The sequence below is a fragment of the Malus domestica genome, chromosome 10 (genome assembly GCF_042453785.1).
Source record: "Malus domestica chromosome 10, GDT2T_hap1".
NCBI classification, from domain to species: Eukaryota; Viridiplantae; Streptophyta; class Magnoliopsida; order Rosales; family Rosaceae; genus Malus; species Malus domestica.
Window position 1 is genome coordinate 17980554 of NC_091670.1, and position 27416 is coordinate 18007969.

A 27416-nucleotide genomic window follows, 5' to 3' on the forward strand; every position below is an offset into this window, starting at 1 on the left:
AATGTCATCGCTTAATATAATTTAAGTGGCTATTGCAAATGCAAACATGTCGTCAATGATTATTTCATTTCGATCCCACAATTCATTAGTACATACATAATTTATGGATATTTCTTTGCTTTCATGTACTTCTATCTCTTCAGGGACATGTGTCTCATCTAGGACATTTTCTTTTTCTGGAAGTACAGAATCATGAATTGTGGATTTATCATTCATTTTCTTTTGCTGAATGATTTCATTTGGGTTCAACTGTGCCCTCATCTTTCTCTTTCGATGGGCTGAATCGTTTGAACCTGGGGGTCTACCATGCTTCAGGCGTGCACTAGATGAATCATTCGTTGCCACTTTATTTTGTCCAACAGGGACATCAATTCTTGCAGGTGCATTTGCAGCTGGTATATGTGACTTTGTCACTTTTGAAGCATCATTAATTGCATCTGGCATTTGATTAGTAATACTTTGAAGATGAACGATCCTTTTCACTTTGAAGATGAACAATCCTTTTCTCCCCCTAACGATGGGAAGACTGTCTCATCAAAATGACAATCAGAAAAACGAGTTGTAAACATATCACATGTCAAAGGTTCCAAATATCTAATGATAGATAGTGAATCAAAACCCACATAAATTCCCAGTCTGCACTGAGGTCCCATTTTAGTGCATTGTGCCAGTACAATAGGCACATAAACAGCACAACCAAAAACTCATAAATGTGAAATGTTTGGCTGATGTCCAAACACGAGTTGTATTGATGAGTATTAGTGGTTGGCTATGGGTCTCAGTCGAACCAATGATGCAGCATGTAAGATGGCATGTCCCTATGTAGAGACTAGCAATTTCATTTTCATAAGATGAGTGCAGGCTATCAATTGAAGCCGTTTGATAAATGCCTCTGCTAAACCATTTTGAGTATGGACATGAGGAACATGATGTTCAACATCAATGCCCAGTGCCATGCAGTAATCATCAAAGGTTTGAGACGTAAATTCACCAGCGTTATCAAGTCAAATTGACTTAATGGGATGATCTGGGAACTATGCTCGTAACTTAATTATCTGAGCAAGAAGTCTCGTAAAAGCTACATTTCGAGTAGACAATTGGCAAACATGTGACCATTGGGTAGATGTATCAACCAAAACCATAAAATATCGAAATGGTCCACAAGGTGGTTAAATAGGTTCACAAATATCCCCTTGAATTCTTTGCAAAAATGATGGGGATTCATCATCAACTTTTAGTTGTGATGGTCTAGTTACCAACTTCCCTTGGGAACAAGCTTTGCAAAGGTTATCATTTGAGGTAGTAATGTGTCTGCTCAATAATGGATGTCCCTTAGAGTTGGTAATGATCTTACGCATCATGGTGGATCCTGGATGACCCAGACGGTTATGCCAAAGCATGTAAACTTTTGAATCCATGAACTTCTGGTTCATGACAACATGTGCCTCAATTGTCTTTATGTATGTATAATACAATCCACTCGAAAAACCATGCAACTTCTCCAATATACGCTTCTGGGTATCATTTGAGGTAATACATAAATATTCTACATTTTCTACATTTTTCGTTTCAATGTGGTATCCATTTAGACGTATGTCTTTAAAACTCAACAAATTTCGAATGGATCGAGTTGCGTATAATGCATTATGTATGGACAATATTATTCCATTTGGTAACATAATCTGGGCTTTTCTTGAGCCTTCAATTACATCTGATTGCCCTGATATTGTTGTTACCTTTACTTTTGCAAGTACCAAGTTCGAGAAATACTTTCAATCTTGAAGTATTGAATGCGTGGTTGCGTTGTCTGCAAGACAAAAGTCTCCGCCATTGCTCTTGTTTTGAGAATAACCATAATTTTTATCCATGTTCTCTGAGTAAAGAAATTACAGTTAAAAAACAGTTTATTCATACTGGAATACTACTTTTATTGAATTGAAAAAGTGAGCATTAAATCACAAGTACAAATAACAAGAGTACATTAAACATAAATGATTCAATCAGACCTATAAACTTCATTCCTTCTTTCAATAATAAAGTCTGAAACATCCGGGTGGGTTGTGTTCAACTATCCTGATAAATTGGACACTGGATCAGGTATTTCCATTGGTTGAGCCTGGTTGAGGAAATTGGTCTCGACACCCTTCTCCTTGAGGGAGGCTTGATACAGATCCACCAGATGCTTTGGGGTGCAACAAGTACACTCCTAATGTCCATTGCCACCACACATATGGCAAACTCCCTTAGGATTTCTAAGAGTGTTCATATGAGCTTTGCCTTTATGGTGATTTGCATTCTTAAAGCTCGAGCCTGGATTATGCCTTGGAACCTGGCTGTGAAACTGGACACCATGGTTCTTGCCTTTCCCATTCCACCGGCCTTGCTTATGGCCATTTCCTCGTTTGTAATTATTTCCACGAGAGGATGTGGTATTTCCTTCAAGGGAAGCAGCATTCACTTCTGGGAATGGTGCTGATCCAGTAGGTTGGGACTAATGATTCTTCATCAGAAGCTCATTGTTTTGCTCAGCTACAAGGAGTATAGATATCAGCTGGTTGTACTTAGTAAAGCCTCTTTCTCTATACTGCTGCTGCAGGAGCACGTTGGAGGCATGAAAGGAGCTGAAAGTCTTTTCCAGCATATCTTCCTCAGTTATTGTTTCTCCATAGAGCTTCAACTGGGAACTAATTCTGAACATTGTAGAATTGTATTTAGCCACTGTCTTGAAATCTTGGATCCTTAGGTGAGCCCACTCATAACGAGCCCTTGGAAGAATCACCGTTTTCTGGTGATTATATCTATTTTTCAGTGCCTTCCAGAGGGTTAATGGATCTTCAACTGTGAGGTACTCGCTCTTCAGTCCCTCATCAAGGTGCCAACGGATAAAGATCATGGCCTTCGCCAGATCTTGAGAGGATGCACTGTTATCCTCCTTGATGGTTTCCCCAAGATTTCCTGCCTCCAGATGGATCTTGGCATCCATTACCTAGGTAAGGTAGTTCTTTCCAGTAATATCTAGGGCAACAAAATCAAGCTTTGCCAAATTCGCCATTTTCTTTTTTGAAAGAAAAATGAGGTGTGTAAGAACTTGCAATAATATGTATTATGGAGGAATATATTGTTAGAACTTCCGGTTCTTACAAATTTTGATCTTCAGGCCAAAATGATAAGTACTCGAAACTTTAGGCTTGAGATTTACATGATTAATGAGAAGGGCGATTGTACCGCACCATTCTCATCGAAACAAGTATAGGGTGGGCGATTATTCCGCACCACTTCAAGCACCATGAAAATTTAAATATGTAGAGCAGGGTGGATGATTATACCCCACCACCTAAAATTGCAATAAAATTTAAATATGCAGAGTAGGGTGGGTGATTATTCCACACCACCTAAAATTGCAATAAAATTAAATAGCAGGCAAATTTAAATATGCTACTGCTCCACCTAAAATTTGCAGTGAAATTAGATCTGCAGTCCAAGATAGGTGATGATACCGCACCATCTTGGATTGCATAAATAACACTGGGTTAGTAGTCAAGAGTTACACCAAACAAGAAATCAAAGATATAGGTAACTGTTAGGTTGAGAACTAGAAGTAAACATGGTGCAAACAATTCTTCGCGAGGGTATATCCAGCAATTGAGGCAGAGGAAGAAGAAGAACAGTAAAAACCTTAGAGGAGACTTTTTTTTTTCTTCTTTCGGTGAAGGGAAATGAGAAATGATTACAGAGTCGTTCTGATAACGTGTTATAAATAGGCAAAAGTTAGAGATAAAACCTTTGCTAAGAGCGAGAGTGAAGCAGATGTAATATATCACACTATTTTGTTTATTAACTATAACAGAAAGATTGCAGGAAAAAGAGAAATAGGAGAATGCAGAAAATATTCTAACGTATCTTTCTTTTCTTATTGCTTTTGTATCGTATGTTTTGAACACTCGTAGTGCTCTATTTATAGAGCAACTACCATGAAACCTTACAAAAACTTCACTATTTAGCATATGAATCTTTATTGTATACATGTGGGCAAACATACCCACTGTTTACAACATAAGTCCAAAATAAAAATATGTCACTAATATATGGCTTAATAGTAAAGTTTTTATTGACCTTTGGCTAAATTACCTTACAAATAATCCCTCAAATAAGCTTATTTAATATATAGTCCCTCTTTCTCTCTTTTTCTTCATATAATATTTTAGTTAACTTTTAATTTTATTTTATGGTTTATAGTTGATTTTATGACTCAAGCAACGCATCCCAGAATCCCCTTCCCGACCAAAAACCTACTCCACAATTACATCCAACTTATCTTTTTTGCATCATCAAGTTTTTTTTCTTCTCTTGAGCTATATATGGTCAAATGGAGATTCAAATTCGTATGCAACTTATAAGTGGAACTACGCAACGACTCACGGCGGATTTCGTTGAGGACATTGGAGAGGAAGGCGGATTTGCCGATGAGCTGGAGACGGAGGCCTTTGATTAGGTCCTCCAGCGTACCTAGGTAAGGGTTATGAGTTTGGAACAATGGAACATCGCAAATCTCATCCACGGGTGTGTATTAGGGTTAAGATCTAAACATGTAAAATGACATCACTTAAAGAGATTTCGGTTTGATTTTTCTTCAGTTTGGTTTTTTCCAACTTTAGTTCGGCTAGCTTTTATTGTTTTGGTTTTTCGAATCCACCCTTACATGACAACATAAATCATCTTTTTAACTATTGCTAAAACTTTTAGGTGAGATGATTACAGCATCCTTTATAAATGTCGTTTGCTCCAAAATTGCATATTTTAAAAGCCAAATTCTTTTATACATTGTTTAAAAAAGTCTACGAATGAATATGTTATTAGTGCTCTAAAAATAAAAAGTTATTTTGCAGTCTTCAACGCATAATTTTCTCTTTGTAATTTTATACATTACATAATACTTATTTTCAAAGTGCCAAAATAATTCTTTTTGAAAGTAAGGTTTGAGCAAAATTTTCAAAGCAAAAATTGGTAATTCCTTGGACCATGTGAATTCAACTATATACACTTATTTAGCAATTGGTACAATATTGAAATCATTCAAAGAAGTAGCCGACCACAAACTTTTCAAGAACATGTGCCATGCCAACACATACAATGGGAGTAAAAAGTTGACATGATCTCCATCCTCAAACTTTTCAAGTCGTTGGAAGTCGGCCACTTTCTGCGGACTGTTGCGGTTTTAGATCGAAGAAAGTTGAGGCTGCACTATAAAATCAATTGGTGATATGGGGAATAACTCAACTACCTATAAACACATAGAAGGTCTCTCATTTCATCAATGTTGGGTTCATTCTCAACACACCCCCTTACATGTGGAGAATTTCAAGTCTAACGCGTGAACAACACAACTCAAGTGAAGTGGACACGTGTGGCCGTTGAGCTTCACACGTGGGACAACTTGCTCTGATATCATGAAGAAAGTTGAGGTTCCACTGTAAAATCAATTAGCAATATAAGAAATAGCGTAACTACTTATAAGTGCATGCAATGTCCCTTTTCTCATTAATGTCGGATTCATTCTCAAAATAGACTCTCACTTCACTGACTGCTCAATCAGCTCATTACAATATTCTCCAGGAAAGGCACAAGAAGGGTTTGAATTTGCAACACAGTAAATTCAAGAGGAATGACCTGACGACAAAGGTAATCTACCAATTGCAACTGTCCATAATCTTAAAAAAGCTTGAGTTTGTTCAAAAAAAAAAAAAAAAAAAAGCTTGAGTTGGTGGAAAATGGAAATCAAATTAATCTTTTGAATGATGCACAGGTCAAAGGCAGGTGTTAATTAGTAGCACCCCATGTTTGACTAGATACGGAGGTAGATAGCAGAAAAGATTTTCACACTTCCTTTTCCTCTTCATGCACACTTTTATATGCTTTTGATCATTATATCAAATAAAGTTTAAGGAAAAAAAAATTAATGAAAAGAGTTTGAAAATTTTGAGTTTTAAATATAAATATAAAGTTAAAGGTAAAATGAATAGTAATATAATTGACTTTTTAGTGTAAAAATATATTTTTTCGTTAAAATAAATAGTATCGGAAACTTTTCATTAGAGTTCTCAAAAATAAATGAACCGTTTTAAGCAAGTGTGTGCAGAAGAACAAACATGGTGTGTACAAATCATTTTCCACTGAAGCTTGCTCTATTCATGATAGAACATTTACCTTTATATCTATGGTCAAAATTCAACTCTTGTTTTTCCCTATCCTCGTATCGCTCTAGATATCAATGGTTCTGTCATTACTACCGCTTTTTTTATGTGTCAGCTGGAACATCGGTGCAGAAGAAGAGAAAAAAAGAGATTATTTTAATTAAACAAATATTGTTGTCCCTGCAAAGTGAGCAAACAGCTTACCAGGCAGGCAATGCATGAACATGTCTCGGCGTTGAAAGGTGATTCCTTTTGGGGGACAGAGATCCTAGCTTGATCTTCCCCACCAAGTTTTAAAGAGTCAGAGATTTGGATTCTTAAAATTTATCTAACGGCTGCAATTATTATCATTTTTAGAAGAACATTCTTGTTTGTAGCCATTTGATCAAATTTTAATGATCTGAATTTTCGGATCCTTAGGATTGGTGGGATGAGATCCGGCTGGGATCTCTGTCCCCTTTTGGGTGTCACCAAACGTGTCATTGGAGGCCAACAGAATTGTAACGCACTTCATCTCCGCTTGGCTGACATTTGGATTTGACCAATTGCATTTTTCAAACTCAAAATGTTATAAAGCTATATACTGTTCGAAGAAGCATATATGAGTTTAGCTAAGTTATAAATTATTTAATGTATCCCAATTTGGATCGTCACCTCCCAAATTTAAATAAATTTAGTGCAATTGTCTAATTATTTGTTAACAAAAAAATTAAAATTACAGGGAGAAGTTGTAATGCACTTTAAATGCTTTTAAAACTTAAAAATATTTTCTCTAAAAACGTTTTCGGTCATTTTAAAAAACACTTCTAAATGAGTCATTTATCGACAAAACAAAGATAACCAAAACATATTGCAAGCATACATCATTCTATAAAATAGGTAAGAATATTTATACATACATGCATTCGAAATGTGATGTTTGATTCACCCAATCCCATAAATAGGAATTTTAATTATTTTGATTTCTTGACATGCGTTTGCTAAAATATAGATAAGAAAATCATCTCAGTCCTTAAGTTTTCCTTGCATTTCATTACGCATAATGTGACAACCCGTCCCTAAAATTTTGTTTTTATTTATTTTTAATCGAGGGAATTGACAAAAATGTCTAGAGGCAAGGATTTTGATTTCTGTTGACCATCGTCTAGAAGAACGTATGATTTATTCTTTTGGCGTATTTGTGTCGTACTCGATGGTACCAACGCATAGGCGAAAGACGTTTACGAGTCTGAATTATAACGGTATAGTTACGGACGTTTGAAATTGGTTACTTACATTTTAGATTACTAAATTATTGAACTCCCACCTTGTGGGAAAAAAGCCAATCAGCTTCAAAGATAGAAAATAGGGACCAATTAGATGAGAAAAAAATAAAAAATAAAAAAAACCTTTCCACCAATTAGGAGAAGAGAGAGGGAAGCTCTCAGCCTTCCCTTCCCTTCCTCTTCCTGCAGCCATGTATATGCAGAAAACCTAGCTTCGACGGGGTGGATTTCCGGCGGTCCTCCACCATTTTTCAAGCAGGTTTCACCCATTCATCACCTGCAACCTCTTCCACACCATTCCCTCTACCATCTCCATCTATATTTAAGGGCTTTTAGGTCCTAACCAGCGAGGAACTTCACCGGAGCACCGGAGGTGCTCAACGGCGATTCCTCATTTCCGGCGAGTTTCACCACCCATTACCACCCTTAATCAACTCCCCTTGGACCCAGGAACAAGACCCAAACAGTTGTAGAGACGTTGGAACGCCAAGAAAGGAGAATCGAATAGCAACCATTCTAGGATTTCCGGCGGATTTGAGTGAAATTGGAGCTCTTCACGGCCAAATTGGCCTTAGTCACATGTATAAAAGTTGTTCCACTTAATGAGATCTTCATTTCTGTGAAGTTTGAGAATTTTTAGAAATAGTTGATTTCTCTGGCGAGTCAGGGTGGCCGACCACCACCCATGGCGGCGCATGCGGCGGTGCGTGGCTAGAGGGTCGTCGATACTATTTTTAGGCTAAATTAGATGTCTTGAGTTCAGTTTTGATGTTAGTATGACATTGGTTGATCATTTGAGCTTAAATTCTTTATGATATGTTACTTGGTAAAAACATGAATCGACGATCCGACCGTTGGATTGTTACCAAACTTTAATATGTTATAATACATAATATTTGAAGATCATAGGAACTTACGGATCAAGAATCCTATATACGGATCTTCTTGAATTGGAATTGTAAGTTCATAAAATATGTTGACCGCCACTTGGTTTTGGCAATTGGTGAAGATCCGACTGTTGGATCATAATGAAACCTTATGACGTTGTTCTAGAAACATAATGTGGGTCCTTAGAAGTAACGGATCAGAAATCCATGATGCAGATCTTCCGAATTGAATTACGTCGAGACGTGTTTTATGTAAATTATGTATTCTATCAGTAAGAACGCTGAGATGTGATTTGATAATTGTTCTAGGCGACGATGGTTCGTGATGTCTCGATATGCATGCTAGGGAGTCATAGTGCAGACCTCAGGTAAGTGGGTCTTTTCCTTTCTATCGTATATATATATATATATATATATATATATATATATATGATTGATATTTCGGCAAACGGTTATAAATTGATTATTGCATATAATTACTGTGAATGCTTTGTAGTCCTAATGTGAACTACGAATAGCTTGATCCCTGTTTAGGGTACGTAGACAGTCTAACAAGACATTAGATGCAGTCATACCATAAATGAGACTAACTAATTGAGACGAAAGCCTTGTTTGGGAAATTATGCCAGGTGAGGGACATTGGTGGAAAAATGTGAGATTTAACCTTATGATTTAGTGATTGGATGTTGGTTATAAATCATTGTGTGAAGGATCGAGAAATTGAAATAAAGAAGCGTAAGTAATTATAGTTAGTTAAACTAGTGTTTAGTTGAGCTTGTCTAGTGTTTAGTTGAGCTTGTCACCGATAATAATTCCCGAAAATTAATAGTTTGGGAGTAGGGCATTATAGATTGTGCATTTTACGCCACATTATTGATATATATTTGGAAGCATTACGACATGGTTAAGTTTTGGATTTGCATCAGGGCATGTCCATAAGTATTTTATTGTGCATAATTATTGTGAATGCTTTATATTATGTTTTAAGCAACTCCGACATTGTCGTACAGGTTGCAATAAAGGCAACTCTGACATTGTCTTACAGGTTGTCTATAAGTCGTACATGTCATATTAGATGCATTTAGAGCTCATAACCCTGCACCTTGGTGTTAGTGCTCTCGCCTGAGGACAGGGCCTAGCCTTCACGTGATCGTTCACCTCCCGCACCACACGCTCACCTTGGATTCAAGGTAGGTGCCAGCCTGTCGTACATACCATATTAGGTGGTTCCGACTCGTAGATGACTGGCGTACTTCGCACAGCCTTCACGTGATCGTAGCACATGAGTGTAATTATTTACACCCAGCCTGTCGTACAGACCATTAGAGGTGGTTCCGACTCGTGTGCAGGGATATGTGATGAGCTATGGGTTCAGCCGTACAGGCCATAAGAGGTGGATCTGGCTAACAGATTACTGGGATATTGATTTATGAGATATGGATAAGTCGTACAGGTCACTATAGGTGACTCCGACTTATGTACTAACATTGATTGATGAGATATGATTGTAATTTTACAGGTCACTATAGGTGACTCCGACTGGCGTGCTAGTATGGGTTTATTAAGCACATGATTATTTATATTGCTAATGAGATGTTGTGTCATGGTATACTTCTGGATTTATTGTTAGTATACTTTGATTTCATACTTATACGTAGTATGATTTTCTGGAAACTAAATAGGTGTTACGGCGAGGGATTATATCTATTAGAAGGTCCTTATTAAAGCTTTATTTTTTGGCCCATTCACTCTTGTTTTTATCCTTCCAGATCTAGTAGCAGAGCTTTCGTATCTTCGAGGATTCATGGCAAGTCTTGGTATTGAGATTACCTTCGAGGGTATGATTTTCAATCCACTATACTGTACTTTACTATACTCTGACATCACGTGTGAAATAGGTTCATTTCTGCTCACATCACACTCTTGTAATTAGACACTTTTAGGTTTAAATTTATTCATTTTCCACATCATTACACTTTATGGCTCTGTCACCTTCCAGGTGTCGGCCAGCATGGCTCGATTTGGAGTCCTTGTTGACATTTCGGGTCGAGGTGTGTCAGTTTGGTATCAGAGCATAAGTTGGGCAGTATTGTTTTCATCACACACGTGATGCGAGCATTCCCGGTTCTTATGGCTAATGTTTGAATCTTGCCACCTCGTTGAATAGGGAAAATATGTTAATTGTTCCTAAGTTTTGAACAGATTTGACGAATTGTCGATCTTTAGAAGATCATTTTGGCGAGTGTCTCTAGATTATAAACAAAGAACTTTCCTGCTAAGGAAAGGTGTGGAATTGAGACTAGTTGATGGCCCTAACGTGGGGTTAATGTATCATTATTGGTGTATCGCCAAGGATATATGGGTCAATCTCATCATTAGTTTTAACTATCATTATTGGTGTATCGCCAAGGTTTAAATTTATTTATTTTTCCACATCATTACAATTTATGGCTCCGTCACCTTCTAGGTGTCGGCCAGCACGGCTCGATTCAGAGTCCTTGTTGATATTTCGGGTCGGGGTGTGTCACATAAAGAATTAAAAAATTACAAATTTTCTCTTAAAATCCATAATCAAATATAAAATAAAAATATGTCACTGATATATGGCTTAATAGTAAAGTTTTTATTGACCTTTGGCTAAATTACCTTACAAATAATCCCTCAAATAAACTTATTTAATATATAGTCCCTCTTTCTCTCTTTTCCTTCATATAATATTTAGTTGACTTTTTTTTTAATGGTTTATAGTTGATTTTATGACTCAAGCAAAGTACCCCAAAATCCCCTTCCCGACCAAAAACCTACTCCACAATTACATCGATGGCGGATTCGCCGATGAGCTAGAGACGGAGGCCTTTGATTAGGTCCTCCAGCGTACCTAGGTGAGGGTTCTGAGTTTCGAACAATGGAACATTGCAAATCTCGTCCACGGGTGTGTATTAGGGTTAAGATCTAAACATGTAAAATGACATCTCTTAAAGAGATTTCGGTTTGATTTTTCTTCAGTTTGGTTTTTTCCAACTTTAGTTCGGCTAGCTTTTATTGTTTTGGTTTTTCGAATCCACCCTTACATGACAACATAAATCATCTTTTTAACTATTGCTAAAACTTTTAGGTGAGATGATTACAGCATCCTTTATAAATGTCGTCTGCTCCAAAATTGCATATTTTAAAGGGAACTTTAATGAAAAGAGTTTGGACTAAGTTTATTTTAACAAAAAACCATGCTATAAACTTTATTTATTGAAAAAGAATTAAATTTTAATGAAAAACCCTTAAATTTTAATAAAAAGGACATAAAACTTAATTTTTTTTAACGAAAAGGACACAATTTAAAAAAAAAAACCAAAAAAAAAAAAAAAACAAAAAACCTGACGCGCGTGCAGTACATGTACACTATTTATGAAACTGAACACTGTTTATAAAACTGCACTATTTATGAAACTGAACGGTACAATACTATTTATTGGTTCAATTTCATAAATAGTGTCTAGTTTTTTGTCTACTTTCATAAAATGATGTCTATTTCTTGATCATGTTTCATAAATAATGCATAGTTATTGGGTCCAGTTTCATTAATAATGTATAGTAATTGGTATAATTTCATTAGTAGTGTCTCTTTCTTGGTCCGGTTTTATAAATAGTGTCTAGTTATTGTTCCACTTTCATAAATAATGCCTATTTCTTGGCATAATTCATAAATATTGTCTAGTTCTTACTCCAGTTTCATAAATAATGTATAGTCCAGTGTTCAAATTATGCCTAATTCTTGTTTTCGTTTCATAAATAATGTCTACTTATTGATTCAGTTTCATAAATGATGTCTACTTATTGGTCTAATTTCATTAATAATGTCTACTTATTAGTGAAGTTTTATAAATAGTGTTTAATTCTTGGTTCAGTTTCATAAGGTTTGAAACTTAGACCCTTATTAGTCAAGTTTTATAAATAGTGTTTAATTCTCAGTAATTATATTTAAAAAGCTGTTTTCAATTACCAAATTAAAATTTCCTCACTTTTTTCATATACCTACAATAATAAATGTAGCTTTCCATCCAATTTCTTGAGCTTAGGTGTCATTTTCGAGAATTTTTTCCTTGTGCCCGTAACACAAATGATATACCACATGTTATTATATAAGTGTGGTGGAAAATTTTATTTTTTATGTTATTAATTTTTTAACACAAGATTCTCACAACTTGTATGGAGTGTACCATCTCGTGTTCTGGGCACATTAAAAAGTTTTTCATCATCATGACTACTATTAGAAAACAACACCACAAAAATAAAACAGGAGAATGTAATTCAATTCCAAGTTTTTTTTTTTTTTTAAATTCTATGCAAAAAAAAAAAAAAAAATAAAACTATTAATGTAGCTGAATGATGGGACAAAAGGTAGGAGAAAAAAAGTTGATTGGGGGGTGGGGGGGGTACGCGCCCAGAGCTAGTGGGTTTGTTATGTTTTTATTTTATTTTATTTTTTTTAGTCTTTTGTCCTTATTATTAAAATAAAGATAGTGCTTGGTTTTTTATTAAAATGTAAAGATTTGAAGCCATTTTCATTAGTTTTCCTTATTTTAAAAGCCAAATTCTTTTATACATTGTTTGAAAAAGTCTACGAATGAATATGTTATTAGTGCTCTAAAAATAAAAAGTTATTTTGCAGTCTTCGATGCATAATTTTCTCTTTATAATTTTATACGTTGCATAATACTTATTTTCAAAGTGCCAAAACAATTCTTTTTGAAAGTAAGGTTTGAGCAAAATTTTCAAAGCAAAAATTGGTAATTCCTTGGACCATGTGAATTCAACTATATACACTTATTTAGCAATTGGTACAATATTGAAATCATTCAAAGAAGTAGCCGACCACAAAAAAATATAAATAAAAATTGAAGCATATGAACCGCAAGACTCAGGAACATGTGCCATGCCAACACATACAATGGGAGTAAAAAGTTGAAATGGTCTCCATCCTCAAACTTTTCCAGTCGTTGGAAGTCGGCCACTTTCTGCGGACTGTTGCGGTTTTAGATCGAAGAAAGTTGAGGCTGCACCATAAAATTAATTGGTAATATGGGGAATAGCTCAACTACCTATAAGCACATAGAAGGTCTCTCCTTTCATCAATGTTGGTTTATTCTCAACACGCCCCCTTACGTGTGGAGAATTTCATGTCTAACGCATGAACAACACAACTCAAGTGAAGTGGAGCATGTGTGGCCGTTGAGCTTCACACGTGGGACAACCTGCTCTGATATCATGAAGAAAGTTGAGGTTCCACTGTAAAATCAATTAGCAATATAAGAAATAGCTTAACTACTTATAAGTGCATGCAATGTCTTTCTTTTCATTAATGTCGGATTCATTCTCAAAACAGACTCTCACCTCACTGACTGCTCAATCAGCTCATTACAATATTCTCCACGAAAGGCACAAGAAGGGTTTGAATTTGCAACAGAGTATATTCAAGAGGAATGACCTAACGACAAAGGTAATCTACCAATTGCAACTGTCCATAATCTTAAAAAAGCTTGAGTTGGTGGAAAATGGAAATCAAATTAATCTTTTGAATTATGCACAGGTGAAAGTCAGGTGTTAATTAGTAGCACCATATGTTTGACTGGATACGGAGGTATATAGCAGAAAAGATTTTCACACTTCCTTTTCCTCTTCATGCACACTTTTATATGGTTTTGATCTTTATATCGAATAAAGTAAAAAAAAAAAAAGGTCGTACCCAGTGCACAAGGCTCCCGATTTGAAAATCTTGAGTTTTAAATATAAGGACAAAGTTAAGGGTAAAGTGAATAGTACCATAATTGACTTTTTAGTGTAAAAATGTGGTTTTTCGTTAAAGTGAATAGTACATGAAGCTTTTCGTTAAAGTTCCCAAAAATAAATGAACCGTTTTAAGCAAATGTATGCAAAAGAACAAACATGATGTGTACAAATCATTTTCCACTTAAGCTTGCTCCATTCATGATAGATCATTTCGGATGTAGGCAGGGGCGGATCCACAGTGGGGTCGTCGGGGTCGCACGACCCCTTGGAAACCATGGAAACAACCTTGAAGCTCCCATATGCGACCTCTTGGAGCTGGGGTCGTCGGGGTCGTCGGGGTCGGACTCGCACGCCAAGTGTTTGACAAAAATCCTGAACGAAGCTCGGCAGGAAGAGGAAGAAAAAGCAGCGCTCGCGCGCGCTTCTTTTTTTTCAAAACAGACGGGCAAAACGGCGTCGTTTTGGCCCATGAAATTTTTTTAAATGACCTGGCCAAAACGGCGTCGTTTTGGGCCAGGTCGAACAAAAAAAATAAAAAAATATTCCCACCGTGTCCCCCCCCCAGTCCCAGCCTTCCTACCCGACTCCTATACAATCAAAAGCCCCAATTTTTCATCCTCCAACCCTAACTCAATTCCCCCAAACCCTCAACTCCTCTCCTCCCTTGCTGCTGCTGCTCCCAAACCCTCAACGTCAACTCCATCTCCTCCCTTGCTGCTCCTCTGCTGGCGGCTCCAACTCCATCTCCTCCCTTTGTTTATATTGTGAGTATTTATTTTGAATATTTTGTATATGTAGAATATATTTAATTTAATTGAAATTCAATTCATATTTATTTTGATTATATTGATGGTTTGTTTATATTGTGAGTTTATATTTTCATTATTTTGTATATGTAGAATGCAAGATGAGATATTTAATTTAATTGAAATCCAATTCATATTTATTTTGATTATGTTTATGGTTTGTTTATATTGTGAGTATTTAATTTGAATATTTTGTATATGTAGCAAGCATTATTATGGAACGGTTTTTTAAGAGAAAGTCATCATCGGGTTCGGGTAGTTCGAATAATGTTGATAGTTCAAATACTGTCGGTAGTTCAAGAACTCCAAGTTCAAGACAAAGTCAGTTAGATGATGTTTTGGGTAATCTTCAAGTGGATCCTGGATTAAGAACTCGAATAATAGATTATGACGCTAATATGAGAGATGAGGTCCGAAGATTATATCTACAAAAAGGACCTTGTCAACCTAGAGGTCATAATTTCCCAATAACTAATATGTCGGGAATTAATCGACGCTTCATTCCCCAATGGTTTGATGAGTTTGATTGGTTGGAGTATAGTGTATCTAAAGATGCGGCATTTTGTCTCTATTGCTATCTCTTTAAAACCAATTTTGAACAAGTGGGTAGTGAAGCTTTCACTGGAGATGGATTTAAGAATTGGAAGAAAGGGAGAGAAAGATTTAAGATGCATGTTGGACCGGTTGGGAGTGTTCATAATAAGGCTAGAGAAGCTGCTACAAATTTGATGAATCAAGCTACACATATTGAAACGGCAGTGAGCAAACACTCTGACCAAGCTCGTAAGGCTTATCGCACATGCTTGATTGCTTCAATCAAGTGCACTAAGTTTTTATTGCGACAAGGTCTTCCTTTTCGTGGCCATGATGAAAGTGCCACTTTAAGCAATAGGGGAAATTACTTGGAGTTATTGCAATTTCTTGCAGATAATAATGATAAAGTTAGAGAAGTTGTGATGGAAAATGCTCCGGGGAATCTCAAATTACTAGCTCCTTCCATTCAAAAAGAAATTGTGAATTCATGTGCCCTTGAAACACTTGATGCTATCATGGATGGTCTAAAAGATAGATTCTTTTCAATATTGGTGGATGAAGCACGTGATGTGTCTGTGAAAGAGCAAATGGCTATGGTGTTGCGTTATGTGGATGACAACGGGCATGTAATTGAAAGATTTGTGAGTATCCAACATGTTACCGACACTACTTCAAGTTCACTAAAGGATGCTATTGACACATTGTTTTCTCGCTACGGTTTGAGCATTTCCAAGCTACGAGGACAAGGTTATGATGGTGCTAGCAATATGAGAGGTGAGTTGAATGACCTTAAAACAAAGATATTGAGAGAACAACCTTGTGCATATTATGTTCATTGCTTTGCTCATCAACTTCAACTAGCTCTTGTTGCCGTAGCAAAGAATAATATAGACATTGCCTCTTTTTTTGCAACGGCTAATAATGTGGTTAATCATGTTGGAGCATCTTGTAAGCGGCGTGATTCACTTAGAGGGCAACTTCAAGAAGAGCTTGTGATAGCTTTTGAAAATGATTGTCTTATAACGGGGCGAGGCTTAAATCAAGAAACAAGTCTCAAACGTGCCGGTGACACACGATGGAACTCACACTATGGTACCTTGATTAGCATCATTTCTATATTTTCATCCGTGGTTCATGTGCTTCAAATGGTTATTGATGATAATCCCAATGAAAGTGCGGGTGAAGCAAATACGTTAATGAGAGTGATACTTACTTTTGAGTTTGTGTTTCATCTTTTCTTGATGAAAGTCATATTGGGACTCACAAATGATTTGTCAAAAGCATTGCAAAGGAAAGATCAAGAAATTGTGAATGCAATGGCTTTAGTGAAATCATGCAAGGAAAAGCTATATTGGATGAGGAATAATGGGTTCGATGCATTGGTTGATGAAGTATCTTCTTTTTGTGAAAAACATCATATTGATGTTCCTAACATGGAAGAGGCATTTATACTTCCAGGGAGGTCAAGGCGTTATGCTCCAATAAAGACAAATCGTCATCATTATCGTGTGGAGCTCTTTATTTATGTCATTGATGAGCAAATTACGGAGTTAGAGGATCGCTTTAATGAGGTAAATACCGAGTTGTTTATTTGTATGGCATGTTTGAGTCCGAAAGATTCATTTGTAGCTTTTGATAAACCAAAGTTACTTCGTCTTGCTCAATTTTATCCTCAAGACTTTTCGGATGAAGATCGTTTGGCACTTGAAGATCAACTTGAGATTTATATTCATTATGTGTGTTCCAGTAGTGATTTCTCTCAATTGGAAGGGATTGGTGATCTTGCAAAAAAAATGGTGGAGACAAGGATGCATCAAGTATTCAATTATGTATATTTGCTCATTACATTGTCTTTAGTTTTACCAGTTGCAACTGCTTCAGTGAAGAGAGCATTTTCTGTCATGAATATTGTTAAGGGTCCACTTAGGAACAAAATGGGAGATCAATGGTTGAGTGATAGCTTGCTTGTTTATATTGAGAGAGATATTTTTGCTTGTATTGAAAATGAAGCTATAATGCTTCGTTTTCAAAATATGAAACCTCGTCGTGGACAATTATAGTTTGTAATATTGTTTCCATTATGAATTATGAATGAAAGTACTATGATTTCATTTTCAATATGTTTTTCCATCCTAAATTTTTATTTGAACTTCTACACTGCGACCCCTTGGGGTAAGATTCCTGGATCCGCCACTGGATGTAGGCTTTTGATTGTACATGCTACGTGGAGGTGTTGGTACTTTTTTTTCTTGACCAGATTTTCTTCATGGGTTTTGTTATAGCAAGGTTTTAATGTCACACCCACCACTTAGTACTACAGTTTAATGATATTTCTCTTCACTTGTAAGTGAGGTTTTAGGTATTATTCTCACTAAAGTTGAATTTGAACCCATTATTTGCTGCCCATTGTGAGGCTTAACTGCTCTCCCACCTGCTTAGTGTAGATAATATCGTTTGTTCAAAAAAAGAAAAAAAAAATTAATAAGGCCACACCCTTTTCTCTTCTAACCATCCATTTATTAACGAAATTCAACCTTTGTGATAAAATGAAAAATCAATCTAAAACGAGGGAGGGAGGGAGGAGATTTAAACTTAGAGTTCAGAGGAAAACACATTTGCTCGGAAATATAACTATATCCGTATCTGCATATTTACTCAGATTTTTGTAGATTAACAAAAATAAAGCATCGAAGTCAATTCACTTTACTGACCTCATTGTAGCTCTGCCACCATATACTTAAATAAACCTTATACTCAGAGGCTAGTAGCCATACACCAATTAGGCCAAATATCACTTCTGGGCGCTAAAGTTATGTTTCAATCCAGTCCATGTAGTTTTGATTGACCCAAACTTGACCTTGTAGTTTACCAAACGATGCAGTTCAAGGAACAAAAATCTCAGAAGCTCCTTCATCATTTGAGTTCTGTTCAAGCTCATCTTGGAGTCCTTGTACTTTGCCTCTGCAAGTCTTTCACGAACTCAATTGCTCTTGAGGAGGGAAGCATTGCCCGTCTGAGAATCAAGATAACGAGTAGGTATCAAACAAATTTTTGGTCCATCTAGCACTATTCTTCGATGTTACCGTATATTGTCATTGTGTACCAAAATTGCTGTGAGCCCTAAGTTAAAGGCCAATTACCATAGTGTAGGGAACGAAGGCCCACTGGAGATAGATTCTTTCATTAAGCTTCTTCCTTCTCCTTCTCTCTTCCCAAAATCTTTTGATAGAGGCCCTTCATAATGTTTCATCACCGTAATCTCACATCCTGTTGTGATCACACATAAATTACCAAGGTCATATGTTAATCACGGAATCAAATTAATACGGGTATCAATGACGTTAACAATCCTCAGAAACATACAAGCTTTGAAGCAACAGGAATGCAATCTCACCTGTATTGATGGAAAACGGATGTGAATACCTAACCTGGACGTCGAACTTATGATTACAAGGTACACCTTGCTGAGAAATGGAAGGCTATGCTCCTTAGATGTTAAAATCAGCACAATGTGTAGTCAAATGACAAGAAGCACGAGTCTAGCTATAAGTGCAAGTTTCCTCCATAACTCTCAGTGACAGATGCCTATAAGATTAAATCAAGACAACCGTGAGGAAGAATTAACAGAACACAGGAAAGATTAAAAAATGAAAATAGTGGATCATAATACTTACAGTGAAAACTCTATAAACCAAAATCATAGGTCTGACATTATTAAACAGATTAAAAATGCAATACATGAATAAATTAGTCGCATCGCTCATGTCAAATACATAAAAAATACTTCAGTTGGCTAGTGTTTTTTATTTAGTCCGAAGTTAGCCGTTCTTGGCCATAACTTCTAGCTCATCCCAGGTAGGGTGGCAGCCCTAGTATTTATCAGAGAAAAATGTTATCTGTATGCAGACGCTACTGTCGTAGGAAAACAGATATTGAGAATTTTGATTTTGAAAACACATGGACTTTGGGTATAAGAAATTATTATATTCGACTCTACAGTAAGATTTGATTGTTTCCATAAATGCACTAAAACAACAACAACAACAAAGTCTTTTCCCACTAAGTGGGTCGGCTATATGAATCCTATAACGCCACTGCGCTCGGTTCTGTGTCATGTCCTCCGTTAGATCCAAGTACTCTAAGTCTTTTCTTAGAGTCTCTTCCAAAGTTTTCCTAGGTCTTCCTCTACCCATTCAGCCCTGGACCTTTATCTCGTAGTCGCATCTTCTAACCGGAGCATCAATAGGCCTTCTTTGTACATGTTCAAACCACCGTAACCGATTTTCTCTCATCTTTCCTTCAATTTCGGCTACTCCTACTTTACCTCGGTTATCCTCATTCCTAATCCTATCGTTTTTCGTGTGCCCATATATCCAACGAAGCATCCTCATCTCCGCTAAACCCATTTTATGTACGTGTTGATGCTTCACCGCCCAACATTCTGTGCCATATAGCATCATCGGCCTTATTGTCATCCTATAAAATATTCCCTTGAGCTTCAGTGGCATACGGCCGTCACACAACACACTGGATGCACTCTTCCACTTCATCCATCCAGCTTGTATTTTATGGTTGAGGTCTCCATCTAATTCTCCGTTCTTTTGCAAGATAGATCCTAGGTAGCGAAAGCGGTCGCTCTTTAATACTTCCTGATCTCCGATCATCACCCCTAACTCATTTTGGTCTCCATTTGCACTGAACTTGCACTCCATATAATCTCTCTTTGATTGGCTTAAGCGAAGACCTTTAGGGGCCGTTTGTTTGACAGGACTAGGGAGGACTGGACTGGACTAGACTATAGTCCCTTGTTTGGTTTGTAGCAAGATTAGTTTTAATGACCTTAGGTCGGACTCGCTCGGATTATTCACCTCCTTACGCGTTCTTAACGAGGAACCCCAGTTTCGGGAGGACTCGTCCTCATCGCTGCGTCTTCCCTCATCGTCGTCCTTGCCCTGCTCCCTCATCGTCATCTTCCTCATTCTGATCTCTGCGCCTTCCCTCATCTGCATCTGCTCGCCCTCATCTGCTCCGACTTGTCTGGTAAACTTCGCATCTTCGCTTTATTTCGTCAATTTGTTTTGCAGATCGTGGTATTACTGAGCTTCATTTGATTTTGTTGTTTTGGGTTTGAGAAATTTTCAATGATAGACCTCTGCACTTGAACAAATTAGGGTTTTGATTTTTAGGTCAAATTAAGATTAGAATTTGGGGTTTTCATATTTCAACTTTTCTTTCAAATCCTCAGGTAGTAAAAACCGCCATCACAAAATTTGCTCAGTGATGAAATCTAAGCCCTGAAATTTTGTTTCTTTTCGCGTTTTCTGAATTGGGTTTTTTGATTTTTCGGGTTTTGATGCTTTGCTTGTTTGGATTTTGTGAAGCAATTTCGTGTCTGGGTTTCACAAGAGGAAGAAGAAGAGGAGAAGGGAAGCTGAGCAGAAGCAAGGAGAGGCATTGCGGCGGAAACGTCTCAAGCTGTGCAAAAAGGTTGGATTTTGTGGCTGTTTTTTGGCCGTTTGATTGCCTATTTTGCATAATGTATAGCTTGTTTACCACTCATTGGATTTTGATAGTTGGTTGATTTGGTTTTTAATCTCATTGTTGCGAAAAGTTGGTGTCTTTGCAAGAGGAATTACATTGAATTATGTTACTACTCTTTGGATTCTGTGAGTGATTTTTATATATACCCCGATTTTGTATATATAAATTGGTACAAGTTATTAGGTTCTTCAAATATTGGCTGCCTTTCAATGTTTAGAACTAACCCAACTTAAATAATGAATAATTTCTCTTTAGTTCTTGAGTGCCCTGCCTTTCTTTCATCTGGATCGTAGAACAGAATATTAGGATATGGCCTTCTCAGAATCTAGAATATGTTTCTAGCACAGTGGATGTTTTCAGGATTTTGTTTTACCTCCACCATGTGCCATCAACAAGTTTATTAGTATAAACGTGTAGGATATGTAATCTATGTTCTGTTATCTGCCACTTTAAATCTTACTTCATTTTGTTTGTATTCGGTTTTAATTATTATGCGTTCAATTGTTCCAGGGGAATTCTATATCGACTACAAAGTACAACTTCATTACATTTTTGCCGAAAGGACTCTTTGAACAGGTAATTCACGGGCCTTCAATGAATTTGATTTTAGTTTTCAATCAATCTGCTTGCTGATGCAGTTCGAAGCTTATCTGATTTTTTGTGATGAAGTGTAGTTATATCATTTTGCTATGCGTTATGCATAAACAAATTGACTAGAGTGTATGTATGCAGTGTGTGTGTGTAGTGTAGTTATATCATTTTATTTTGTCATGGTCCTGAGAAGTTGTTACACTGCCAGTGTGTATGTATGCAGTGTGTGTGTGTAGTGTATGTAGTGTGTGTGTGTAGTGTATGTAGTGTGTGTATGTATGTACTGTGTTTGCAGTGTGTATGTATGCAGTGTGTGTGTGTGTAGTGTGTTTGCAGTGTGTGTGTGCAGGGTGTATGCAGTGTGTGTGTACTTGCAGGGTATGTGTGTAGTGTATGTTTGCAGTGTGTATGTATGCAGTGTGTGTGTGTAGTGTGTTTGCAGTGTGTGTGTGCAGGGTGTATGCAGTGTGTATGTATGCAGTGTGTGTGTGTAGTGTATGTAGTGTGTGTAGTGTATGTAGTGTGTGTAGTGTATGTAGTGTGTGTATATGTGTAATGTTTGCAGTGTGTATGTATGCAGTGTGTGTGTGTAGTGTGTTTGCAGTGTGTGTGTGCAGGGTGTATGCAGTGTGTATGTATGCAGTGTGTGTGTGTAGTGTATGTAGTGTGTGTAGTGTATGTAGTGTGTGTATATGTGTAGTGTTTGCAGTGTGTATGTATGCAGTGTGTGTGTGTGTAGTGTGTTTGCAGTGTGTATGTATGCAGGGTGTATGCAGTGTGTGTGTACTTGCAGGGTGTGTGTGTAGTGTATGCAGTGTGTGTGTGTAGTGTATGTAGTGTGTGTATGCACTGTATGCAGTGTGTGTATGTATGTATGCAGTGTGTGTATGTATGTATGCAGTGTGTGTGTGTACTTGGTTTATAACCATGATATTACAATGTGAATGTTTTGTATTGTGTGGGGTTGATGCTGAATTGCAATTTTTTGTGGTTGTTGGTTGCAGAGAAGAGGAGCATAAACGGAAGGCTAAGGCTAAGGCTACTGCATTACAGGTGTCCTTTAATTTCCCTTTTCACATGCAATGCCTAGCAATGATAGCAATCCTCATACTAGTGTTCTTAGACACATGTTTATAGATGTATAAGAGTAGAACATTTTGAATATGATGCCTCGGGTTAATGAAAACTTTTTTTTTTCAACGCCACCTGTATATTTGTTGCCTCGGGTTAATGAAAACTTTTTTTTTTTTCAACGCCACCTGTATATTTGTTGCCTCGGGTTAATGAAAACTTTTTTTTTTCAACGCCACCTGTATATTTGTTGCCTCGGGTTAATGAAAACTTTTTTTTTTTCAACGCCACCTGTATATTTGTTGCCTCGGGTTAATGAAAACTTTTTTTTTTTTCAACGCCACCTGTATATTTGTTGCCTCGGGTTAATGATCTAGTTAATTTGTTTTTTGTTTTTTGTTTTGTTTGGATAGATATGGATCGAAGGAAGCTTTTATTGATCTTATTGTTAGAGATGTCTTATTTGGAGACAACTTGTATTTGTACGATTCTTGTGGTGATGATGCTACGTGGCAAACAGAGACATGTTGAACGACCCACATTAACTAACCGTTCACTTATTAGACGAGAGATTAGTTTGTGTTATCTGAATGGTATAATAGGGAATACTGATACTGAATGTGTCAACGAATTGAGAATGGATAGAAGGACTTTTGGCATATTATGCGACTTACTTCGTCAAGATGGGAGGGTAAAAACTGATGGTATGGTGTCTGTAGAGGAACAGGTGTGTATGACTTTACAAATATTAGCACATCATACTAAGAATCGTAGTGTTGGCGGTAGATTTTATAGGTCGGGAGAGACTATAAGTAGGTATTTCAATAGCGTATTGCAAGGAATTTTGCGATTACAAGGTATCCTACTAAAAGTCCCCCAGCCTGTGCCTATTGATTCTACAGATCCTAGGTGGCGATGTTTTAAGGTATGATGAGAATTTTTTTTCATTTTCCCTAAGCTTTAACTCTTCATTCCCTTTGTATAAATTAACAAAAACTTTTTTATTTTTTATTTTTAAGAATTGCTTGGGAGCATTGGATGGAACACACATTGATGTGCATGTACCTGAAATTGACAAACCAAGATACCGAACAAGAAAGGGTCGAGTCGCAACTAATGTGTTAGGTGTGTGTTCAGGAGATATGCAGTTCATATATGTGTTTCCGGGGTGGGAGGGTTCCGCATCAGACTCTAGAGTGCTACATGATGCAATTAGTAGGCCTAATGGTTTTAAGGTACCAGCGGGTAAGACTATTACTTAGTCTCAACTTTGTAAGTTAGGTTTAGTTCTGTTTGTCAACTACAAAACACTAATAAGGTCTATTTTTTTTTTCATTAGGTTGTTATTACCTTGTAGATGGTGGTTATACAAATGGTGAAGGATTCCTTGCACCCTATAGAGGAATACCTTATCATTTATCTGAATGGGAGGGACGAACACCTTCTAATAAGGAAGAATATTTTAACATGAAGCATTCTAAGGCAAGGAATGTAATTGAACGCTGTTTTGGCCTGCTAAAAGGAAAGTGGTCGATACTAAGGAGTCCATCTTTCTATCCGATAAGGACACAAGGTCGAATAATTACCGCTTGTTGCCTACTACACAATCTTATTAGGCAAGAGATGTCTGTAGATCCAATGGAGAATTTGCCAATAATAGAAGATGGACAAAATACAGAAGAAGGTGAATATGTTGGTAGTGTTCAAACATCGGACCAGTGGACTGCAATGAGGAATGATATGGCTCAGGAAATGTATAATGAGTGGAGAGCAATTAGGAACCAGCAACCGAACTAGCTATATGTGTTAATGATAACATTTTATTTTAGTATTCCTTTTTTATCATGCATTTGTTAGATATTAGCACAATGATTGGATGGTATGCAAATTAATTGGATGTTATGCAAGTTGATTGGATATTATGCAAGTTGATTATTTGTATGGTATTTTCCTTCATTAAAATATTTTTTGTTTAGGTATGGATAACGAAAATTTTTTGAATGCTACTCAAGAGCCAAAAGGAAGAAGGCGTAAATGGGAAGCATTTGAGGAAGAAGTATTACTAGGAGTTCTTGAGGATTTTGTTGCTCGGAAGCAACGGTGTGACACCGGTGCTTTCAAACAAGGTACTTTGGTTGAAATAGCAAAAGCTGTCAATGTTTTATGTCCTCATTCAAATATAAAGGCAAATCCACATATTGAATCCAAGTTGAAGAAATGGAAAAAAACATATAGTATGGTCGTTGACATGATAAACACAAGTGGATTTGCATGGAATGATGTCAAAAAGTGCGTTGAAGTTGACAGTGATGACGCATGGCAAACTTATGTGCAGGTTCATATCCTATTTTATTTATGCATTAGTTATATTCTTGCTGCTATATTTGTTACGCATGCTAAATTTTAGTTTTGCTATGTTGATATAATCTTAGAGAAATAAAGAAGCCGATGGATGGAGAAGCAAACCTTTTCCACTGTTTGATAGATTTGCATATATATTTGGAAAAGATCGGGCTACGGGTAATGTAGCCGAAACCCCTGCTCAAATGATGGAGGAACAAAGTCATGATCATGTTGGTGAAAGTGATATTGGAGGTGAAAATTTTGTTTCTTCAATGAACCAACAAAGCCAACAAAGCACCCCATCTAAAAATAGCCAAAGAAAGAGGAAAAGAGCTGTGGGAAGTTCAAATGATGGAACCGAGGCAATTATCAGTGGACTGAAAGATTTTTATGTTGAAAGTGGGAAGAGGATGCAAATGGTAACTGAAGCTTTAGTTCAAGGTACTGCAGATCATACTGACATAGCTAATGAACTTGAAGCAATGGGTCTCTCTCCTATGGATCAAATTGATGCATTGTCTCTTATTTTGGATAAACCAAAAAATGTGGGAGTGTTCAGGGCAATCAAACCGGAACTCAAGAAAGTGTTCGTCCAAAGGCTTTTAAGCGACAACGCAAGCGGATGAGGATTTTAGCTAATGTTAACATGGATGTATTTTAATAACGTTAACATGGATGTATTTTATTAATCATACAATCTTATGTTATGACTTATAACTTAGCTTTGCACTAGTATTTTGGCTTATGTTAACTAGCCATTTTGTAAATTATGGAGATCTATTTTGGCTAATGTTAACTAATGTTAACTAGGATTTTCTAAATTATGGAGATCTTATGTACTTGTATTTGTTGAAGTTGCATGTATTGGGCACTATTATTTTTCTTCTGTTGGGTGATAGAGTTTAAATCAAGCTACATTTGCAAATTAAACCCAATTCTATTAGCAGGTAATAGAAACAAAACAATTGTCAATTTTTTTTAAGATTCATAATATACATGGCAAAAATATGCTCCAATTAACCCATATCATGAGATTTGTAGCATTACTCTATTACACAATGGCAAAAATTTGTAGTCCTAGTCTAAGCAAACACAAATCTGGTGAACAGTATTGTTTTTCTTATCCTGCTTCTTAGTCCGAGACTGCACCAAACGCTTCACTAAGTTAGTCCAGCTTAGTCCAGTCTAAGCCAGTCCAGCTTAGTCCCGGCAGCTAGTCCAGTCCGAGACAGTCCGGCGCAACAAACGCACCCTTAGATTCCAACACTTCTCTCCAAAGGTTAAGCTTCGCATTTACCCCTTCCTGAGTTTCATCTATCAACATTATATCGTCTGCGAAAAACATATACCAAGGAATATCATCTTGAATATGTCTCATTAACATATCCATTACCAATGCAAAAAAGGTAAGGACTTAAGGATGAGCCTTGATGTAACCCTACAATTATGGGGAAACTTTCAGTCTGTCCTTCATGAATTCTTACGGTAGTCTTTGCTCTATCATACATATCCTTTATAGCTTGGATATATGCTACTAGTACTCTTTTCTTCTCTAAAATCCTCCAAGGAGTGTCTCTTGGGACCCTATCATACGCTTTTTCCAAATCTATAAAGACCATGTGCAAATCATTTTTCCTATCTCTATATCTTTCCATCAATCTTCATAAGAGATAGATTGCCTCCACGGTTGAGCGCCCTGGCATGAACCCGAATTGGTTGTCCAAAACCCGTGTCTCTTGCCTCAATCTATGCTCAATGACTCTCTCCCAGAGTTTCATTGTACGACTCATTAGCTTAATACCCCTATAGTTCATGCAATTTTGTATGTCACCTTTATTCTTGTAGATAGGCACCAAAGTGCTCTTTTGTTACTCATTTGGCATCTTCTTTGTTTTCAAAATCCTATTGAAAAGGTATGTGAATCATGCTATACCCATCTTTCTCAAGACTTTCCACACTTTGATCGGTATATCATTTGGGCCCACTGCTTTTCTATGCTTCATCTTTTTCAAAGCTACAACCACTTATTCCTTCCTGATTCGGTGGTAAAAGGCGTAGTTTCTACACTCTTCTGAGTTACTCATTGAAAAAATTATGAAAATAACCTCTCCATCTGTCTTTGATCGTGTTCTCTGTAGCAAGAACATTTTCATCCTCATCCTTGATGCACCTCACTTGGTTTAGGTCCCTTGTCTTCTTTTCCCTTGCTCTAGCTAGTTTATAGATATCCAACTCTCCTTCTGGTATCTAGTCGCTTATACATATCGTCATAAACCGCTAGCTTAGCTTCTTTCACAGCTTTCTTCACCTCCTGCTTCGCTATTCTATACCTTTCACCATTTTCATCGATCCTATCCTTGTATAGGGCTTTACAACATTCCTTCTTAGCCTTTACCTTTGTTT

General features: G+C 36.8%; 3 protein-coding genes and 1 long non-coding RNA gene across 7 annotated transcripts; 2 read left to right on the top strand and 2 right to left on the bottom strand.

Moving 5' to 3' along the window:
- Nucleotides 1-2491: 2491 nt before the first annotated feature.
- LOC139188583 (uncharacterized) lies at nucleotides 2492-2983 on the bottom strand. Its single transcript, XM_070806194.1, has one exon. The coding sequence runs from the start codon at nucleotides 2981-2983 to the stop codon at nucleotides 2492-2494; it is 492 nt and encodes a 163-aa protein (XP_070662295.1).
- A 10716-nt stretch (nucleotides 2984-13699) lies between these two features.
- Nucleotides 13700-18141, top strand: LOC139188584 (uncharacterized). Its single transcript, XM_070806195.1, has 5 exons — nucleotides 13700-13837; nucleotides 13928-13938; nucleotides 14349-14485; nucleotides 15138-17038; nucleotides 18127-18141. Exons 1-5 carry the CDS (start codon nucleotides 13700-13702, stop codon nucleotides 18139-18141), a joined length of 2202 nt encoding a protein of 733 aa, XP_070662296.1.
- A 230-nt stretch (nucleotides 18142-18371) lies between these two features.
- Nucleotides 18372-18920, bottom strand: LOC139188359 (uncharacterized). The gene is made up of 3 exons (XR_011571757.1): nucleotides 18862-18920; nucleotides 18608-18734; nucleotides 18372-18480 (listed from the first exon to the last, which is right to left on the bottom strand). It is a non-coding gene; the product is annotated as an uncharacterized lncRNA (long non-coding RNA).
- A 1457-nt stretch (nucleotides 18921-20377) lies between these two features.
- On the top strand, nucleotides 20378-25834 carry LOC139188967 (protein ANTAGONIST OF LIKE HETEROCHROMATIN PROTEIN 1-like). 4 transcript variants are annotated; one of them, XM_070807139.1, is made up of 7 exons: nucleotides 20378-20507; nucleotides 20849-20954; nucleotides 21519-21584; nucleotides 22604-22652; nucleotides 23084-23595; nucleotides 23690-23915; nucleotides 24010-24597. In XM_070807139.1, the coding sequence occupies exons 5-7, from the start codon at nucleotides 23086-23088 to the stop codon at nucleotides 24465-24467; spliced, it is 1194 nt and encodes a 397-aa protein (XP_070663240.1). In that variant the 5' UTR covers nucleotides 20378-20507; nucleotides 20849-20954; nucleotides 21519-21584; nucleotides 22604-22652; nucleotides 23084-23085; the 3' UTR covers nucleotides 24468-24597. The 4 variants fall into 4 exon arrangements, 3 of the variants coding, with proteins under 3 accessions (XP_070663240.1, XP_070663241.1, XP_070663242.1); XM_070807140.1 differs by lacking the exons at nucleotides 23084-23595; nucleotides 23690-23915; nucleotides 24010-24597 and adding exons at nucleotides 24647-25005; nucleotides 25103-25834; XR_011572414.1 differs by lacking the exons at nucleotides 20378-20507; nucleotides 23084-23595; nucleotides 23690-23915; nucleotides 24010-24597 and adding exons at nucleotides 24683-25005; nucleotides 25103-25834 and having other exon boundaries at nucleotides 20673-20954.
- Nucleotides 25835-27416: the final 1582 nt, after the last annotated feature.

Coding starts and splice junctions, on each gene's coding strand:
- LOC139188583 (XM_070806194.1), bottom strand. CDS start 2,983: ATGGATGCCAAGATCCATCTGGAGGCAGGAAATCTTGGGGAAACCATC.
- LOC139188584 (XM_070806195.1), top strand. CDS start 13,700: ATGTCGGATTCATTCTCAAAACAGACTCTCACCTCACTGACTGCTCAA. Junction 14,486..15,137: donor GTCGGACTCGCACGCCAAGT/GTTTGACAAAAA, acceptor TTGTATATGTAG/CAAGCATTATTATGGAACGG.
- LOC139188967 (XM_070807139.1), top strand. CDS start 23,086: ATGGATCGAAGGAAGCTTTTATTGATCTTATTGTTAGAGATGTCTTAT. Junction 23,596..23,689: donor CTAGGTGGCGATGTTTTAAG/GTATGATGAGAA, acceptor TTTATTTTTAAG/AATTGCTTGGGAGCATTGGA. Junction 23,916..24,009: donor TGGTTTTAAGGTACCAGCGG/GTAAGACTATTA, acceptor TTTTTTCATTAG/GTTGTTATTACCTTGTAGAT.